Here is a 19,030-nt window from a genome sequence, read left to right as displayed (position 1 = left end):
AGGAGGGTATATAGTTCGCATCCCGCTTGCTGATTCTCTAGATCCCATCAACAGCACCCAGCTCATCGATTCACATACAAATTCTCGATCTCCAGCACACCCTTCACACACGTCTTATCTTACTTAAGCCTCTACTATCTTACCTCTATCACAACTTCAACTACACATCTACGACAATGTCTGCCATGACTGAGAACCGCCAACAAGTCTACGTCTCCGACGGCTTCTCGGAGCCTATGAGCGCTCAGCACAACTTTGCCAACAACTTCGACCTCAACGACCCCGACCGGGCCATGACCGACTACCAGAGGTATGTCGTTACTCTTGTACATGACTCGTATCAGTCACTAACAATACCAGGATCATGCACGAGCACACTAAGCGCCAGCTCACCACTGCCACCGACTCTGCTCGTCGACGAAGCGGCGCATCGTCTTCCGACTCTGTCAGCTCCACCAGCTCATAACAATCACCTTGATTGTACACTGCACAACCATCTTCATTTCAAGCGTCTGAGACGCTATTTGTATTAGCGATGCATGGTTAAAGATCACGCTTTGATCTGACTTTATTTACGAGAGAGCCTGGCGTTTGGGAGTCTACATATGGCTTTCGCCAATGGCATGCACGGCACGGTGTTGGATCGATTCAACGATATCCTATTTATCTATCAATTCACTGTCTCTATCAGGAGACTTAAATCATTATGTACAACTACCTATTTCAGTGACATGTGCTACCTTCGTGATATTCATGCCTCCCATTACCACTGGAGGTTATTCAACCTCCTTTCATGCAGTACCCGTGGCAACGTTGACGCGTGGACTTTGGCCCTGAACGTCCTCGGTGCGACGCATTGACCTCAACCCCCCTCATCACGCAATTCCACCGGCCACCAACTTTCTCGTGCGAGCCATTAAGCCACGGTACTCCCTACTTCTGCAGCATGCACCTTCGTACATGCAGACGACTACAGGGTCTTGTCGTCTCGCTTGCTCACAGTTCACCGTGGTTGCAGCGGCTACTGCATGTCGAAACGGCTCGTGCGACCACCAATTATTTTCACTAGCCCCCCCCAAGACCCTGATTTTACAAAATGCACTAGTATCTTGCAGGATCTCGTCCAGAATCCCGTGATGCGGAAAGAAAAGCCGATGTAGTCCCGTTGAGGGCCAGGGAAATGCATGGTGCGAAGCTTGAATCTTGGAAGGAAGATGCAGGTGGGGCTGAAGGACCGAAAAGACACCAAGACTGCGGTAATGGGGTGTGGTTTCAGGGGAATGCGAGTAAGATGTACATCACGACCATCTGATGTAAGCATCACCGTACTACATGTCTTGTTTACAGAGGCGCAGTGTGAGTAGAGGAATAACAAGGCCTTTTGATCCGCGACTCGTCGTGCAACCAGGATTCTCACGTCCAACTTCCTTGCGATCAATTTCGGAGACACCACCAGAGGCGCCGTTGACCAGGCCTCACAGCATGCTCAAGCTTTAGACAAAGCTGCAAGAGAAGTCGGTTGCAAGCCGTTTTCAGGTTTGTTCCCTGCAATGGTTTGCACACGTGTTTGTGCTTCCAGCGCGGCCCTTCCAAGGTTGAGCTCTGCACTCATGGGTGACCACGCTGCTCTGATGCTGACGTGTCTCGGACTACCAAATAATCTGCAGACATACGAAGAACAACTACAACGCTCATTTACGAGATATCAGCAGAAAATACTGCGGTACCTAGTATTCCACGTAGCGACCGATAGGCCAATGCCATAGCCCAACAAAAGCTTCGGTCACACAGCCACCGAGCCGATATCGCAACACTCTGAAATTCTTCTGCCGACGAAAGCTCGCGAGAAGAAGAATGGCGAGTAAATGTTGTTCTTCACGCACGTGTTGTCATGCAACGAGGCCTCCAGAAGCAAGCCATACTGCCACGGGCCGAGCAGCTTGCCCGGATTGGCCGGATGTCCACGGCTGTCCCCACCAGTGACATCGTTGACAAGCTTCAATGCGATCTCTCATCAACCGTCAATTGTCACCCTTCAATCGCTTTGTTGAAGTTGCGCTTCGTTCATAAAGCTCCCGCATTGCTTGTTTAAACTTCCTGTTCGCTCTGCATCTTCCGTGTCGCGTCGCCTTCGTCATGCGCTCGCTCGCTCTTACCGCCAGTCTGGCCGCGCTCTGCAGCGCAGCACCATATGGGCAGCAGACGCCACTCAAGAACATACTCGAGAACACAGACAAGAGCGATAAATACACGTACCCAACGGACTTCACGAGGGAGATTATCCCAAAGCCGTTCCACAGCCATAATGATTACTGGCGCGATGTGCCGTTCTATTCGGGTCTGAGCCAGGGTGCTATATCGACGGAAGCTGATGTGTGGCTTCTGAATGGCACTCTCTACGTAAATTACGCGTCGCAATTTCATCTAATCCCGCTAATCGACGATAGGTCGGCCATGAGCCTGCTGCCCTTACCGACAAGCGCACTCTCCAGTCTCTCTATCTGGAGCCAATCCTCGACACTCTGCATCGCCTGAACCCGAAAACTCGATTCGTGCAGCCGGGCGAGCAGAACGGTGTGTTCGACACCTCCAGCGGACAGACTCTTTACTTCTTCATCGACTTGAAGACTGCCGCCGACGAGACCTGGCCCGCTGTTCTCGAAGCCCTAGAGCCTCTGCGAAGCGGCGACTGGCTAACAACTTACGACGGAACCAACCTGCGCAAGAATCCCGTTACCGTCATTGGAACTGGAAACACCCAGCTTTCAGACGTTCTTGCGTCGTCTCCACGTGACGTGTTCTTTGACGCGCCACTTGCTGATCTCAATGACTCCAAATATGCGGACCTCACAGCAAATGAGTCACCAATTGCGTCCACAAACTTTGCGTCGTCCTTTGGCGAAGTGCGCAAGCGGGAGTTCAACGACACGCAGCTGGAGACGCTAAGGAGCCAGCTTGACATGGCACATGAGAAGGGCATCATGGCCAGATATTGGAACCAGCCGGCGTACCCGATTGGTACGAGGAACGCGGTTTGGCGTATTCTCTGGGACGAGGGCGTCGATCTGCTCAACGTCGATGATCTTGCGGCGGCGGCTGCCTTCTGGGAGGGCACTGGTTAATGAACGAGATGTATGTGGGCTACACAGAGCTATCTGCAAATCAAAGTACATAGGTATATATATAATGAACAACCAATGACGAGTTCCTGAAAATAAGCCATTGCTCGAAACCTTGGAATAGTTCGTCGCGTGAGGCACATGTTCGCAGCTCGCTTAGTGCGGCTCTTTCTGGTTCCTGCAGAAGCTCATCCCTGCAACCCCGGATTACGTACTCGCCCGAGATTTTCCACATGTCAGTCATCGCAGCAATTGCGTTCTAGATTCCATCTCATATTCTTTGTCCTCATCAGAGACTACCCGGCAGACATCCTCACCACCGTCTTTCCACATATATCCGTCACCTACGTACGCGGCTGTGCCGGGACTCGCTTGCATAGCTATAGCCGGCCGCTCTTTGTTCAGAGAAACGTTCACGTCGCGTTTCATCGCTAGGGAAGGGACCTGCAAGCTTGCGCGCATCTGTCATCAATAGTAAAGTCGCAAGGACTTTGGGCCAGCTCCTCCGACTTTTGAGAGCTGCTCCAAAATTGTGCGACTGAGAAAGAGCTAGGAATTCGGTGGTTACGTCATAGCGAAGATGTTTCCTCCATCGCAAGGCCTGCGATTGGACATTGATGCCATCAGTCAGATATTTGGTTCGATAAGCATCGCATGCTGGATAGGTACGTGGGATACAGCTTCTCGTACTGCTACATGTTGTGCAACGCGCTTGCCTCGTGTTGCTTCTGCATGGCTGTTACCTCGGCACGCCGGAGCTAACGTGTGCGACAGTTGTTTTCTCGCCTCAGATTATCGAGAATTGGAAGAGGGGCTCAGCAGAAGGCCTTTCAGTCGTCTTCATCGTAGTATGGCTACTCGGCGACTTCTTCAATATCATAGGCGCGGTGCTGCAAGGTGTCCTGCCAACGATGACCATATTGGCGGTGTATTACACTCTAGCCGACATCGTGCTGCTGCTACAGTGCTTCTACTACAAGGGCTTTACGTTGCGCGATGAGTATAAGAAACCCGCCGACGAGTCCGACACGGATAGCGAAGTTAGTGAGCAGTCACCGCTTCTACCTCATCGCAGACCCCAGTCGAGCGGCTCACCCTATACAAACGGCAACGGCCATGGAATCGAAGTCCAGAGACCGCGCATTTCGGATATCGATCGCCGTGGCTCAGGCCATTCCCAAGGGTCATTCCGTGAGCGCTATCTCTCCATTGACGGCACGCATCTCTCGCCTGTCACACCGCTCCACGATGACTCAACTGCTGCACATCAAAATGGCGCAGTTACAGCCAGGTCTCAGCCGACCCAGTCCAGTCTGCAAACGATCCTCTTCAATCTTGGAACCATAGTTCTTGTATGCGCGGCCGGTATTTTCGGTTGGTATCTTAGCGCACGAAACTCCACCGCTCCCAGCCAGCCCGACGGCGAGGACTCATCACCCGAATCAACCCTGCACTTCAACCTTTGGGGCCAGGTCTCAGGTTACGTTTGTGCCGCGCTTTATCTTGGGTCCCGCGTCCCACAGCTCCTGCTCAACTACCGCCGCAAGTCGACCGAGGGCATCAGCATGTTGTTCTTTCTGTTTGCTTGCCTGGGTAACCTGACGTATGTTCTGAGTATCCTGGTATACAAGCCCAAGTGTGGGGGCCACATTTGTCAAGATGGGGAGGGGCGTGCCGAGTACGGCAAATACATTGCGGTCAATATGAGCTGGCTGTTAGGCAGCTTTGGCACATTGTTGTTGGATGCCGGAGTGTTTGTGCAGTACTTCTTGTATAGGGTGGACGATGATGAGAGCGACGAGGAAGAGTAGGCAGGCTACATGTTGGGTCCCAAAAGTATATTAAAATGAGCGATTTGGTCCGGGCATGACGAATGATCATGCGGGCAGCAGTGCATGGCCTGAGATTGTATATTACACATAGCGGCGTCTGTTAGGACAGCTAATTCCTATCTTCGGAGTCTGGTCGGTGTCTGGAGTTGCCGAATGTTTAGCAGTCTCGACTCCGACATCAAGAGGCGGGATTCGCCCGCCTTCGTTTGCAGGCGGCTGGCTACGTGCCACGCGCATTCAACGCCTTGGGCTGGAATACGTGCGTTTGTTAGAACGTCAGAGTCATTTCAAATCAGAATGCAACAGAGTTTGAGCATCTCATCACCTTCCATTCCTCTTCATCAGTATCTCGACACAATATTATCTTGCTCTCTATCTACGGCGTGACAGGCACCCACTGAAACTAGACAATACAACCATCATGCCCACTAACAAGCACTTGAAAAGTTCGACGAGCTCTTTCCTAGTACTCAAGGCTCTCCACTAACATCTGCAGGCATTGTCTTCTGCGCCGCCGCGAAAGTAGAAGCAGACATGAACACCTACCCCACACACTTCCACGACGTCGAAGAAGTCAAAGAGTACATCAACACTACCTGCAAGCAGTCTGGGAACCAGTACATCACCACCAAGCAGTTCTTGACGAAGCAGGAGCTGGCATACATCAAGGACAAGGTATGCTTCGTGGTAGCCTGCAAGGCTTTCAAGCAGGGAGAATTCTACCTGGAGGTCGGGTTGGTGGACCGGCCGGCTCTGAGAGGTATGTTTGTTCCGTTTCCATTATTTGGTCTTCCCAAGCTCACATGTAACGTGCTTTAGCGGCCGTCGAAGCAGACATTCGACGCCTCCTTCCCCTTGTACCTTACTGGCCGTCCTACTTCCCTGGTGTTGAGGATGCTCTTGTACATGTTGACGGCGTTGCACGTTGGAAGGACTTCACCTACACAAGATTTGAAGGGGTTGAGCAGGAGAGGTTTCGGCGTTACGTCAAGTTCAACACTGTGAGGCATGCTTATGAAGACGGTCACTTTGATATGCAAGTTCCCGGAGAGGATTGGCGGTGCCGAAAGTCCAAATCTCGTGAACAAGAGAAGAAGCCTGTCAGTGGGCCAAAGGCGCGTGGGAGCGAGTTGACTACGATGAACGGTATGTCATCTCCCTTCCCAGCGCCCTGCACTAGACTGACTAACTCACTAATTACAGGCGCAATCGAAAGCGACATTCAAGAGCTCTTCACCCGCATCCCCACATGGCTACCAACATTCCCTTCCCTCAACGCGGCTCGGAACTACGTTGCTGACTTCTCGCGCTACATTCATTTCTCATACACATACTGGGCTGACGTCGAACCAAATCGCTTCCGACTTATCGTCAACTTCAACACGGCAAAGCTGGCGTTTCGACGGGGAAAGTTTAAGATCTGGGAAGGGTACGAGGAAGAAGACTCTGTTGACACAGATGAGACTGCCGTTGAGAGCACTGAGGTCAAGGAGACGGAGAGGGAGGTTTCTTCACTGGCGTATCGGATCCGTTCCACCGGGTCTACTGTGACCCCGCGTGTCGAGACACCCGTCTTTTCTACTGCCACCGCCTTCGGAGACGCTATCGACTCCATCAACACGGCGATTGCGGATGCTACTGTTGACGATGTGCCAGACTTGCTACTAGAGGAGCTTCCTGAGTCCATCAGCATTGTAGGAGAGGAATTTCAGGAGCTTGCCATGTCACCCCAGGAGACTATTACACCCTTTCTGGTTGAGATTGATGAAGATCCGTTCAAAGTGAGTGTCTCTTGGTATCATTCTGGACATTTGCTAATTATCTTCACTACAGGACCTCATCGCTGTCTTGAAGCGTGAGAGCATCCTCAAAGCGGCTTTCGAGTGACGCAAGCTGGAATTGTAGGATACTAAATTGTGTTGAGTGCTATGGATGTGTGGATCAAAAAGTTGTGTCCTATGTTTGTACAGTACTGTGTCTGTAACTGGTCGGTGCTGGTAGCGATGGTGACCATCGACACATATCATATCATATTCGAGTTGTCATACTACTGCTCAGATATCCGAGGAATCAATTTCACTCGGTATTCAAACCTCATCACCGCTCTCCTTCTCGTTATCCACGATATCAATCACATCATCCATCACAGTCTCCTTACCCTTACCCTTACCAGTCTTCTTCGCCTTCAACTTGGCAATCTCCACCTCAATACCCATGTCGACCTCCCTCCTCAGGTTCTTGTAGAAGCCCATCTTGAACAGAATCTCATACCACACGAACAGCGGTGCCAGAAACAGGGCTTGTACCAAATTGTCTAGCAACGCCGGCTTCCGTCCCTCAAATTTTCCATGTCCTACGAATTGTAGTATCCAGCTCACGACATGGATGGCGCCGGCAATGCTGTTGACTTTGGTCTTGTTGTAGCGCTGCGTGAGGCGGTTGGAGAGGGATGCGAAGGCGAGGATTATGGGGGTGACGGTGACGCCGGCGAGGTTGGGGGAGAGCATGAGGTACAAAGTCGAATAGGTGGCTGCGGCGATTGTGCCCAAGTTTAACGGGAGGTTGAGGCGCATAAGCAGCGGGTGCTGGCGGATGGGCAGGGTGGGTGTGTTGGTGCCCTAGATGGTCGGGTCAGTCAGCGATTGATACTGAGAGGATGGAAGGATAGGATGGCGACGCACAAACAAGATTCCCGTTGCGAGCAGGACGGGCACGCATGCTATGTGGATGGCGACATTGGTTGGATCGCGGTGGTATGCGCCATACTGCTCTTCGCATTAGCCAGCAAGCGCGCTCTGGGGCTGTACGGGCGCCATTACGAAGACGAGGTTCTTCTTCAGGTCAAACACTGGCATCTTGGCTATTCGTCAAGCAGACTCGGTGGTTGCGACGACGCTTGTGAAGTGCTCGCGAGGCGGCGGCGCAGGCGTTGTATAAGAGCGTGCGGGAACTGCGGAAGATGCGGGGAAATGGCTGCGAGAAGCGGATCCGACGTCCAAGTCAGGGGAGCAACGTATGGGGGCAAGTCAACTTTAAGTCGGAAGACAGGAAAGGAAGAGGATATGCCCCGGGATCGTCGGGTTCCTGGAGTTATGGGGTTGCTGATGATCAGCCCACCCTCAGGGCGGCCGCCGTGATAGCTGCGCTGGGGTGCATTGGCTGGTGGTTAGCTTCATGCCGAGGCTGACTGCCGAGGCACCTCCTGTCAGAGCCCTTCGGGGTTTGGCGCAGCATCCGAATAGCCGTTACGATGCTTCCTGGTGCATGTGAAAGTGGTTGGTTGTGGTTTCCGCTAGCATCCAGACGCGCGCTGCGCTTGAGAAGCGCGTTTTTGTGGGGCTGCATGACGATAGGCGTCGTCTTGAGTAGTGGGGATTCTGATGGCGATCCGTCTCAACGACGAACCACTTCACATCGCCATCTACCTTTGTTAAGTCTTGTCTGATGTCATCTCGTTATTCTACCGCTGCGGACCTCATAACATCGAACGACGGGGAGAAGGAGCAATGCGGGACAAGCGACGTGTGCTATTAAACCCATAACCCAGGTACTCTGCGGTATTCATCGTAATTAGTGACAGACTACAATGCCCAGTCGAGCGATTTCGAAGGTATCAACAAAGAAGCGATAAAACCACATGCCACCACAACCATCCACACGCCCCATCAGGTCACCGATCAGTCCCTTTCCATTCGCTCAAACATGCTACGATTTATGTGCCCAGCATCACCACCTCTTCTCGCCTCGCGCTACACTTTGTTCCAAAGTTGACTAGACCTGCTTCTCGCCTCGAGGCGCAGCTCGAACATAAGCATCCGGCTTGGCCAACCCTTTCTTGCGAAGAATGTATGTGTTCCAAGCGTAGCTCATCTGCGCCGTCACGCTTACAGGTGGGCGCTGGTCGCCAAACTTGTAAAGCTGAGGCTTGGAGAGACCCTGACGACGAAGTATGTACGTCTTGAACCACCAAGGCAGGTTCTTGCCAGCTTGATATTTCATGTGAGTGCGTGTAGGGACACCGAAGATGTAGTCGAGCTCTTCAAGCGTTCGCTGTTTGGTCTCGGGTAGCCAAAGGAAGCTGGAGATATATTAGCTCTCTGAATGTTGCAGCGGATCGAGAGTGGCTTACATCATGACTAGGGCCACGACATTGAGACCAGCGTAGAAGCCGAATACTCCCTGAGGCCTCATGACCTTGAGCATGCGAGGGAGTGTGAGCGACAGCACTGCCTAATCGTTGGCGTAGCAAGTCAGTCCAGGTCACACTACAGAATCCGACGCTTCGACTTGACTCACCGCCCAGAAGTTGTTCGTGGCCACAGCCCATGACATACCCACTTCTCTGTGCGAAAGCGGGAATACCTCAGCCGAGTACGTGAACGGCACCGGTCCCATTCCAGGAGAATAAAAGGCGCCAAAAAGGTACACGAAGAAGGCAATCAAGCCTAGATGTGCATCGCTATCCTTGGGAATGTAGTAGCACATGCCAGCTACAAGGAGCGTCCAGAACATATTGGGAAACGTGGAAAGAAGCAGACCGCGGCGACCGAACGTATCGATTGTCCAGACTGCTGGCCATGCGAACGTGAAGTTCACAAGACCGAACCCAAAAGATGCAATGAGGGCTTCCTTGTTTGTAGCTCCTCCTTCTGCGAAGATTGTGGAGCTGTAGAATGCGATGATGTTGATGCCGCACATCTATTCTCGTCAGCCTCATTTATCCCAAGTGAATTCCCGCTATCTTACCTGCTGTCCGATCATCACGATACCAGAAGCTTGCGTCGCGCGACGGACCCGCGGAATCGTGAACAGCTCAATGAAGCGCGTGAAAAAGTTGGACTTGGGGTTGATTCCAGCTTCGCGAATCAGGACCTCCTCCTGCTCGAGGAGACAATGGGTGTAGTAGAGGTCGCGCGCAGCTTGAAGAGGAGTGTTGCGTAGGCGAAGAAAGGACCGGTATGCTTTGGCGTACTTTCGCTTCTTCATGAGCCATCTTGGACTTTCAGGCACGAACCAGATGCCAATGACGAGGGGAACGGCAGGAATGAATGCGGATCCAAATTGTAGACGCCAGGATATCGACCCAGTGTTCTGCCCGTTGTCAGTGGTCGCAAACTACGAAGATGTTCACGGACTCACCATGACAGCCAGATTAGCGACAGTACCAAGGAAGATGCCGAAAGCCGTCCTTACCAGGTCAGTTTCTGTCTCGCATACATCTCGTACAGCAATAGCTCACCATATTTGCCAGGACATGACGAGCCCACCACGCACACTAGCCGGAACATTCTCCGCTGAGAAAACAGGCACGGTGACTTCCTTGAGTCCCATACCAACGCCTAGGAGCACACGACAAACGGCAAGCTGGCCCCATGTCTGGCTCAGACCCATGCCAAAGGGCGCAAAGAGTGAGAAGACGGCAGCGATGAAGATAGTACCACGACGACCGCAGAGTTCATTCACGGGGTCTAGAGCCATTAGCAAGGGACAGTATGAGACGACAGAAACTTCAAAGCCTACTCACCAGAGATCCAAGCACAGAACACTGTGAGAGAGAATACAAAGTTAGCATACTTCTCACGCGACGCCCCTTGATCACAAACTCACCAGCAATAGCAATATAAGGACAAGCATTGATAAACCCAATAATCCACCCATTCTTCTCACACGTCCCCGCCGCCTCGCAAACAGGTCCAGAATCCGGAATACCAAGCGCCTGACCGAATGTCAGATTAGCGCCGTTGGAGCCCGTTTGGTCCCAGCCCTGGATAGCTGCTGCGACGGAGTTGAGGATGATGGTGAAGTAAAGTGTGCGAGGGAGTTTGAAACGATGGGTGATCTCTTCGCGGATGGCGGTGCGGTCATTCTCGTCGAGATCTTCGAGATCTTCGAAGAGTGCGGGCGACTGAGCGAGGAGGGCGCCTTTGACGAGGAGAGGCTCGACGTCGGTTAGCTGGTGTTCTGTGGCGAAGTCGTGGACGTTGGCTAGGAGCTGCTCTCGTGGGATGTCGACGAGCGGATTGCGGATTCTGGACTTGTTAGTAAGAGCGAGTCTTGAGCATACCGTTTGAGAAGTCTTGGGCACGAGTCTGCTTGTGCCAGGTGGGTTTGATCAGCCAAGGAATTACTTACTCGCCCTCGAGATTGGCTGTAAGGCGAGCGACACTCTCTTTGCGCTTCGCTTCATCGTCGAAGATGGACGCCTTGCGCTCGTGGTGTTCATCCACTACCACTGGACTGGAAGACACACGGTTAGTACAGTTTGAGCCTCACATCATGACCATCTTCAGCTTGCGACAAGTAGCTTACTCAATCTTAGTCTCCTTTTCAGGTTCCGCCATGGCCAAACTAGAGTCGGACGTGCGCACTAGAGCTTGAGTATGTTTGGCGTCGACGCCCAGTTGGAAATAGCTTCCAAGGTTCAGGAAAGCTTACAGCAAGACGCTGAAACAGGAGGAAATGGCACAAAACACCTTCATAATACGCGAAAGAGTGAGCGGGCATGCTTATATGTCGGTGTCATCGAGGCTTACTGCTTCATTGCCAAATGCTGCAGTTTCCCCGTCTTGGGGCAATGCCAATACCGATCCTCACACATGCAACCATTCCCATCCATCAACAAAACGCTCAAAGGCGATCACGCGGTGCCATCTCACCAGCCAATAGCGTCATGAAACGATGGGCCAGGGTAAGTAATCACCGCATAACAGCTGGGAGTTGGCCAACGTTGGTGGCTGCAAAACGGTAAGGCGGAGCACTTGGTCGTTCTTGGGTAGTGGGCTTGGCCGGGCTTTGACGATTGTTCTCACGCCTTGAACTTTCTTGATGCGATGAAGCGAGGGTCAGGAGGGGCTAAGGCTGATGCCGATATTACAAGCCGCGAGGCCATCCGGATAATATAAACCCATGGCTCGAAATCCGCGGCCTCGGCGCTTCTTCGATACTAAGGAGTATGGTGCGCTCACAACCGATACAGTAAAGGCGGAAGCAAAAGAACAGACACAACTATTGTGTCCCATCTACAAGACAGCCAACCAGCCATATACACCACACGCGCCTTGGCGTTTCCCAGTCATTCCATCTTGGTATCCCAAGGCCAAGCCACATATCACACCCACGTCTCAGCTGAAGCGAACGAGGATCTCACATGACGGCATGGTGCAATGTAACACAAGACTCATCGCCATATCTGCATGCACATGTAAATGCACAAAGATGCATTGCAAGTCCAGGGAAATCCCGAGGGGTTGGAATTAATATATCAGCCCACCCAGCAAAATGCTTTGACCGGTGCTGCGGCCACTTGTATCGCAAGTACCATACTCCGGGATTACAACGAGTACTTCACTTGCTATAATGCAAATTAGCAAGACATCGGCGCCTCAAGGTTCTTCCTTGCTGTTTTCAATCAAGAATGGCGAAGCCGTCGTGCCCCGTTTTTCCAACCCAAGGCTTTGCGTGATCAAGATCAGACAAAGGCGAAGGTTGTTTTCCCCGCATTCTCGCTTGGCCTTGCTTGTGCACCAACCGTTTTCTCTTGGATGTGCTTTCTTGTGATTTCTTGGATCTGCAGCATGGGTGCTAGCAAGGTAGCGCAGATCGAGACCTGCGCGATGTACGTCTGTGGTGAGATTGAGTCTTGGTGGGGGCGCTGATGGATGCCCGAGTCTCTTCGCTTTGGCGCCTACACAAGGCGCGCCTGGCTCGCTCTCTGTGCAGATTTGCATGCGGCGTTTTCTCAACGCAATCACGATAGTCGGGTGTTGTCGCATGGGATCCATGGATATCGGTCAACGCGGTATTCTTGATCATTGCCGCACGCAGTATGTTGAGGCGAAGGCTAGCATCTGTCGCAAGCCAACTGCCGTTAAGCGTTTGGCGAATGAAGAAGGGAGCGGCACGCCCAGATAGATAGGGATCTGAAGATCTTCAAGAATCGGTATCTTCAACATGTCTTTTTAACCGCTCCGGATACAGCTACATCTGCTACCTCTCAATGTCGAGCCAAGCTCCGAACTAGCCAATCCAGCTGAGAAATGTTACATCAATGGATGCCAGGACTTTGTGGAGTTTGTCTCTGAATCTCCACGATGTACTTGCTGGAAAACGGCGCTGAAAGACGGACTTTCAACCCCCGGCCGAAGGTACACCATCAGAACCAGCCACTTCTGCCTCTTTCTGCTGCCCGTTCAATGGGCGAGTATTTGAGGCCCTTTCTACCCCTTTGTGTGCTGGCGACGTTTCTGAAACCCGCAGAGCCTCAGAATCTTGATAACTCTGTAAGAATCGCTTCGCCCGGTTAGTCTGGTCCAGCGTTTCCTCATAACCTTCCCATGTTGGGTCGACCCTTTCAAACATATCCTCGAAGCCCTGCGTCAAGCTGTCTTTTAGTTTTTTAATCCTCTTCACTTCCCTCTTGTGCTCAGGCGACATCTAGACGCCATTTCCGTATCCTACCTCCTTCTGCTTCCCTTTATCTGTGCTGTCGCTCGTATCCGCGCTCCCTGCAAACGCAGTCTGAATCGGAGGTCTAGGTTTGGCGGCGATGTCGAGTTCGGCGAATTTGGGTCGTACTTGGAAGATGTTCACGCGGGCTGCGTTGAAGACCTGTTCGGAAGGCGGGATAGTGACTGCGAGGTTTGTGTTTTCGGTGAGACGTGTGATGAAGAACATGAAGCGACCCGTTTTGATCTGCATTTCTGCAAAGTTTGCGCTACCGGCAGGAATATTTGTGTGTTTCCTATGAGGGAAAGAGTATTAGCCAAGTCTTGAATCGTTGGTTGGTTGGAGGACAGGTACGTACGCCATGCTCTGTTTATGCGTCTTCAGGATGCTTGAGATGCGCTCGAACCGGTCCGTGAACGGATTGGCTTCCTCAGTCTGCCTTGTAACATGTGCCACTGTAAGACAAGTCGTACGCTCATACAGAATGAGTTCTCTAGCATCAATAACCTCGGCCAACTGTTCCAGCAGTGCCTCAATCGTTCCCGCATTCGGTATCAAGTAGTAGATGATCTTTGTCCAGGCCTTGTACAGGCTTTGGTCCCAGATGCTTGTCGCGAAGAACTCGACCGTATCCTTGAACCCCTCGCTAGCCTCCCGGATGTACTCGGCGCGCTCGTCGAACATGGCCTGGCGGAGGCGGGCTTGTACAAGATCCATTTTGTGTATAAGACAGAAGACTTTGGCGTTGGGGCTGCACTCGTGGAGGGCGCGAATGATATTGGAGTAGGAGACGACGTCGGCTGCAAACTCGCGCGATTCGATGTCGAAGACGAAGATGAGGACGGCGACGGAGCCAAAGACGTGGTTCCTAGATTGGTTGAGGTAGTTCTCGACGAAGCCGTCCTGACTGCGAAACATCAGTTCGTGTTATCGTCTGGTCTGGTAGCTGATGGGCTCACCCTCCGCAGTCCCAGAGATTGAGCATGAGGTTTCCCATGAACTTGATATTGCTGTGCTCAACATCGATTGTCGCACCCAATCTCCGGACATCTTTGGCGACGTAGTTGCTAAACACAATGCTTCTCATTGATGACTTGCCGGCTCCACTCTTGCCCATGAGCAGCACCTTGCGCTGCTTCTGCCGTTTGATCGAGTTCATGGTGATAGCGTTCCGACTGTGGAAAGAAGCTACGTGCGAGTCGCGATAAGGTGCGCTGTGCAAAGACCGCCGCGCGACGAAGGTAAGGTTGGTAGCGAACGCGGAGTGGTAAGCGTCTAGTAATATGGAGCCGTCGCGTGGGATTTGGTGATGGAATGACGTACCGTAAACAGCACGCCTGGGCGAGCTTTGGCGTCCCCGAGCGGTTTTGGGTCTCTTCTTGGCAGGTGAGTGGGGCACTTCCGCACTCCGCATTCCTTCTGGGAAACGCGATGGCCATCTTTGCTATCAACAGTGTGGTCAAAGCGATGCACATCATAGTATTTGTTGTATTATGTTCATGGAGTTCTAGTCAGATCAAAATTCCCCATTGCGAAGATTAGTGAAGGCGCCAGCTCTCGTTCAAAAGGCTCTGGTACGTGGCTACGGAGATTCCAAAAGTCATGGTAAGGAATTATTACAACACATGAAATGAATCTTAAGCCGCCAGCGCTTCCAAAGTAGAATCAAACGTAAACGTGGCTGGTGTGACAAAGCAGAACGTATAAACAAGAAGCTGTCCACCAAATGCGACCGTCAAGATCGTGTATCATAAATCCCATCCACTTGGCCATAATTAGAAGGTACTGCGGCGGCTGGGGCAAGGGTCCCTCATGGGTATCGGATACGTGCTTCCGCTGCACGATGTCTGTATGTGAAGGAAGCGAAAGAAGGGCGGAACAAACGAAGAAAGGGGTATCTTAGAAAACAGTGCCGTCCGACAGGATCATGATTGGCGGTTCTTTAGTGTTGGGCCGCGACACTTCAGCAATCTCTCGACCTCCCTAGTGTTGTGGGTCAGTTACATGCCAGAACATGGGAATCATGTCAAACTCACCTTCCAACTACCAGCTTCCAGCATTTGGGCCAGATTAAGCTTGTCGGAGCCGCTCAAGCCCAACAGCTGATTTACGTCGACTAGGAGATCGTCGAGTAACCCGACAGTGACTGCGCGCCATTCCACGATCACGTCATCGTCGGCGGTAAACATCGGCACAACCTCCATGCTCGGTTGCCCTGTCACCTGTGCGTTGCGTTGGTATTGTGCGAGGCCGCGCTTCTGGTCATCGGGCTTGAGTGTTAGGAGGCCGACGTCAATGAAAAGTCCACCATTTCGGTATTCTGGCAACCCGGTCAGAAGCTCAGCGCCGGGGAAGTGAACGTGGAGTAGCCTCGTCATTGGCACCATTAGCGAGTAGGTCATCCATTGTGTCAGCTTGTGGAAAGGGACAATGTTCTCCCACGGGTGGGTAGGATGCGATGGCATGACGGAGCACGGCCAGGCGTCGCCCATGGGTACACCGTCGATTTGGGTCCTCGTCGCCGGCCAGATGGGGGTCAAACTGTCCATGAGAGTGTTCCAGAGTGTGGGGAGGGGTATAATGGGGACTGAGGATGCTTGTGTAGTGGGGTGCGAGAGGAGGTAGTCTGAGAGTGTTAGCCAACATCATGACTTGTGGAGGGTGTGCGTACCGAGCATGTTTCCTGGCCGCGCTTCGAGACCAAAGACTTCTTGATTTTGCAGGGCTTCTGCTAGGCGGAGCAGCAGGCTAGTGCGACCCTCGAGACCGTCTATTGGGTTTGTAGCGTTGACTTGCAAGCCACGCGCCACTGTTGCGACGTCCAGCTTCTTCAGCCCCGCACTGTCGACTTGGAAGGGCTCTCTGGGATCGCTGCTGAATGCGCCGGACTTGAACATCTCCAGACTGGCGACGGCAAGACCCTCGCTGCGGCGGTAGATCCTGCCCGACTCCTTGCTCTTATACTGCCATTTGGTGCCTGCACCTGCATCGAGGAGGACGGAGACAAGGAAGAGATCAATCAGGCGGCGGGTGCGCTCTTGGTTGTCTACGGTTGACGGCCATGACGCCATGAGCTGGTCAATTCGCGGGCGGCCACCCACATCGAAGTGCTGCCAGCGGCCGTGGGGTGGGATGGAGGCGTAGTCGGGCGCATAGTCGCGCTGCAGGCACGGTTAGAGGGAGGCGGCCCAGCATGGCATCCTTGCGCAGCAAAATGAGGCTTACCTTGATTATGGATACAACAAAGCGGGCGACATCGCCAAACTTGCTCATGTCGACCGTGAAGTGCTTGAGCTGGTTCTTTTTGGCCTTTTCGAGCACCAGCTTGGAGCGCTCGCGGACGGCGTAGATGCTGCGCAGATAGCCGGCCGGGTCGAGGGTTGGATCCGGGGCCTTTGGCAGAGGGACGTCTGGGAAGCTTGTAGGCCGAGAGCCGTTTGGGGTGGGTCCAGGAGAGCGCAGGGAGCCATTGGAGCTGTTCGGCTGGCTGCCGTTGGGAGAAACCTGGGGCTTGGAGCCCTTGCGGTTGAAGAGACGCATCGGAGGCAGCGGCGACGGAGGGCGCGAGGAGCTGGCGGAAGGAGCGTTTCTGGCGAGGTTTGCTGGGGAGTAGGAAGGCACGTCGAAAGCTGGGCGAGGATGCTCGAGAGCGATGGTTCTGTGCCAGGCCCGCGCTTACTGGCAGTGCGGAACCGTTGCCGGGAGATCCCTGGACAAACAATCCGGAAGCGACTGCGCTGGTGGAGCTTAGTATGCAAGGGAGTCGACACGTGCGCTGGTAGCAAAACCTTGTGTAGAGACTACTACCCGGGCAGTCATGAATTGCAAATCAGGCGGGTCCCAGTCAGGCAGAGTTGAGTTGCGAGATGGGGGAGCAGAGCCAGACAGACGCGTCGCTTGCAGATGTATAGTACCTGTCCACCCTGGCCAGCATAGTCGCGCCGACCGACTGCCCCTGGCTCTTCCGCGTCAGTGGACGGCACGATAGACGACGCTAGCAATAATCATCCCTCCCTCGAGCGTCCTGTTCCTGAGTCTCTCGTGTAGACTCGCCCGGCCGCCCGCTTCTCCATGCGTATCGGAGTCCGCTCCACACCGCAGGGTCCCGACTGCTTGTTCTCGTCGCGTCTATACCGAGTAGCTGCGACCGCGACCTCGCCCTTTGTTCCGCTCCAGGCATAGTTGGTGACTTGTACCTGAGCCGTTCGCTCCAACCACGAGCCTGGCGGCACGCACCACATCCCCTTTGCGGCTAGCCACCAGATACCTCTACCTGGTACCGGTCTTGACCCCGTTCAGGCTAGCCAGCGAACCGCTTGCATATATCAAATGCAACCTCTCATTACCACTTGTGCTGTCACCCATCGGCCAACTGCTGCATCTCTGCACCGTCAGCATCACCGTGGATACGCATCCAAACCTAGATTCGCGCAGATTCTCCTGGCATAAGATTCTTTGCGAGTAGTGTGCGCACGTGAGTCATCTGGCCCTCGCTTCCTTCGGGGATGGGCGGGTGGTCAAGTCTGATACCGTGGGCGCGGGTTCGCGGCTCGGCAAATCCGCCATGCTGCCTGTGCCTGAGCGCCGAGGGTCGACTGTCTCCCGTCCAGGTACGAGCTGGCTGTTATGATCAGCCTAATAAGACGCCTGCGTGCACAGTCCGACCGAACCTTCTCGAGACGATATCATTCTTCTGCACAACTGCCGAAAGCAACTGGTATCCTTTGGAGCCAACACCACTAAGGCCTCGCGGCTTCGGTTACCGTGCCGTCTACGAGTAATGAATGACTAGATTCCTTCGGCCCGAGTCAATGTGAGACCACGGAGCCAAATCGTCCTGATGTGAGGCCATTGGGGAGAAAGCCTTGCAAAGCTTTGCTCAGGGGTCGCACAGTCGGGACAGTCCGCTCGCGCCAGGACGTGCTACTGCCACCATCTCCGCGGTCGCGGTTCGACAGTGCCCACTGACCGCATCATAACTTGCCAACTGTGGACCCGCATACGCCCACTCCATTTGTGCCTGTTGCCCGACTCCGCAGTAAGAATCCTTTCCGGTTGTTTACTTGTTGTTTACCCAGCAATCGATACTGAGCCGGTCGGCTCGGAGGAACTGCTCGCACCAATGCATTGGCAGGGTACCCGGTATCGTTACAGGCATGCGGTCCAAGAAGGCAGGGAGGTCCGCATCCGAGCCATAGGAGTCCGTGCCCACGCGGGAGCTGCGAAGATGGGGCTCCATAGCACTCTATCTGCGACATCTATGTCGGCTCTTCCTGCCTTTGCAACATCGAAGATCTTTCTTGCTTCTGTGGCAGAGACGAGCCTCTTCATAGTTGCACTATCCTAACAAATCGTGGTCGCAGATTTTGGCACTTCGATTTTTCCAGGGAGCTGCCTGTGAACGCCATGCAGACATGCTCAGGTAGTCGAAACTGCCCAAAAAGCAGCGCGACTACGCAGACCCTGCATATATCACGTGATGTGGCTGTGCTCTGTGGCGCGTAACGAGCAAGCGCGACCGACCATCGTGAAGCGGTCAATACACCTAATACCGATGCCAACACCCAACCCGCCATTATGATACCATTTCCTTTACACACTCATTGAAACCTTTCACACACAAGAACAGACATC

The 19,030-nt window shown here is 53.3% G+C and overlaps 8 protein-coding genes across 8 annotated transcripts; 4 read left to right on the top strand and 4 right to left on the bottom strand.

The window, feature by feature from the left end:
- Positions 1 to 176: 176 nt before the first annotated feature.
- J4E83_000884 (uncharacterized protein) lies at positions 177 to 466 on the top strand (the record flags this gene model as incomplete). Its single annotated transcript, XM_049327841.1, has 2 exons — positions 177 to 310; positions 361 to 466. 2 exons carry the CDS (start codon positions 177 to 179, stop codon positions 464 to 466), a joined length of 240 nt encoding a protein of 79 aa, XP_049192359.1.
- Positions 467 to 2,136: 1,670 nt separating this feature from the next.
- J4E83_000883 (uncharacterized protein) lies at positions 2,137 to 3,122 on the top strand (the record flags this gene model as incomplete). The annotated part of the gene is made up of 2 exons (XM_049327840.1): positions 2,137 to 2,400; positions 2,448 to 3,122. The coding sequence occupies 2 exons, from the start codon at positions 2,137 to 2,139 to the stop codon at positions 3,120 to 3,122; spliced, it is 939 nt and encodes a 312-aa protein (XP_049192358.1).
- Positions 3,123 to 3,699: 577 nt separating this feature from the next.
- J4E83_000882 (uncharacterized protein) lies at positions 3,700 to 4,930 on the top strand (the record flags this gene model as incomplete). Its single annotated transcript, XM_049327839.1, has 2 exons — positions 3,700 to 3,784; positions 3,894 to 4,930. 2 exons carry the CDS (start codon positions 3,700 to 3,702, stop codon positions 4,928 to 4,930), a joined length of 1,122 nt encoding a protein of 373 aa, XP_049192357.1.
- Positions 4,931 to 5,485: 555 nt separating this feature from the next.
- J4E83_000881 (uncharacterized protein) lies at positions 5,486 to 6,838 on the top strand (the record flags this gene model as incomplete). The annotated part of the gene is made up of 4 exons (XM_049327838.1): positions 5,486 to 5,711; positions 5,771 to 6,097; positions 6,155 to 6,732; positions 6,785 to 6,838. The coding sequence occupies 4 exons, from the start codon at positions 5,486 to 5,488 to the stop codon at positions 6,836 to 6,838; spliced, it is 1,185 nt and encodes a 394-aa protein (XP_049192356.1).
- Positions 6,839 to 7,038: 200 nt separating this feature from the next.
- On the bottom strand, positions 7,039 to 7,767 carry J4E83_000880 (uncharacterized protein; the record flags this gene model as incomplete). Its single annotated transcript, XM_049327837.1, has 2 exons — positions 7,039 to 7,569; positions 7,759 to 7,767. 2 exons carry the CDS (start codon positions 7,765 to 7,767, stop codon positions 7,039 to 7,041), a joined length of 540 nt encoding a protein of 179 aa, XP_049192355.1.
- A 955-nt stretch (positions 7,768 to 8,722) lies between these two features.
- J4E83_000879 (uncharacterized protein) lies at positions 8,723 to 11,292 on the bottom strand (the record flags this gene model as incomplete). Its single annotated transcript, XM_049327836.1, has 10 exons — positions 8,723 to 9,029; positions 9,081 to 9,181; positions 9,248 to 9,649; positions 9,698 to 10,042; positions 10,091 to 10,139; positions 10,191 to 10,419; positions 10,476 to 10,496; positions 10,559 to 10,980; positions 11,084 to 11,188; positions 11,261 to 11,292. 10 exons carry the CDS (start codon positions 11,290 to 11,292, stop codon positions 8,723 to 8,725), a joined length of 2,013 nt encoding a protein of 670 aa, XP_049192354.1.
- Positions 11,293 to 13,384: 2,092 nt separating this feature from the next.
- J4E83_000878 (uncharacterized protein) lies at positions 13,385 to 14,555 on the bottom strand (the record flags this gene model as incomplete). The annotated part of the gene is made up of 3 exons (XM_049327835.1): positions 13,385 to 13,691; positions 13,755 to 14,303; positions 14,356 to 14,555. 3 exons carry the CDS (start codon positions 14,553 to 14,555, stop codon positions 13,385 to 13,387), a joined length of 1,056 nt encoding a protein of 351 aa, XP_049192353.1.
- Positions 14,556 to 15,295: 740 nt separating this feature from the next.
- Positions 15,296 to 16,936, bottom strand: J4E83_000877 (uncharacterized protein; the record flags this gene model as incomplete). The annotated part of the gene is made up of 4 exons (XM_049327834.1): positions 15,296 to 15,379; positions 15,433 to 16,022; positions 16,068 to 16,557; positions 16,622 to 16,936. 4 exons carry the CDS (start codon positions 16,934 to 16,936, stop codon positions 15,296 to 15,298), a joined length of 1,479 nt encoding a protein of 492 aa, XP_049192352.1.
- Positions 16,937 to 19,030: the final 2,094 nt, after the last annotated feature.

The sequence above is a fragment of the Alternaria metachromatica genome, assembly GCF_023757995.1.
Source record: "Alternaria metachromatica strain BMP 0045 chromosome Unknown scaffold_2, whole genome shotgun sequence".
NCBI classification, from domain to species: domain Eukaryota; kingdom Fungi; phylum Ascomycota; class Dothideomycetes; order Pleosporales; family Pleosporaceae; genus Alternaria; species Alternaria metachromatica.
The sequence above is the reverse complement of the archived record's forward strand: the minus strand, read 5'-3'. Positions and strand labels throughout refer to the sequence as shown.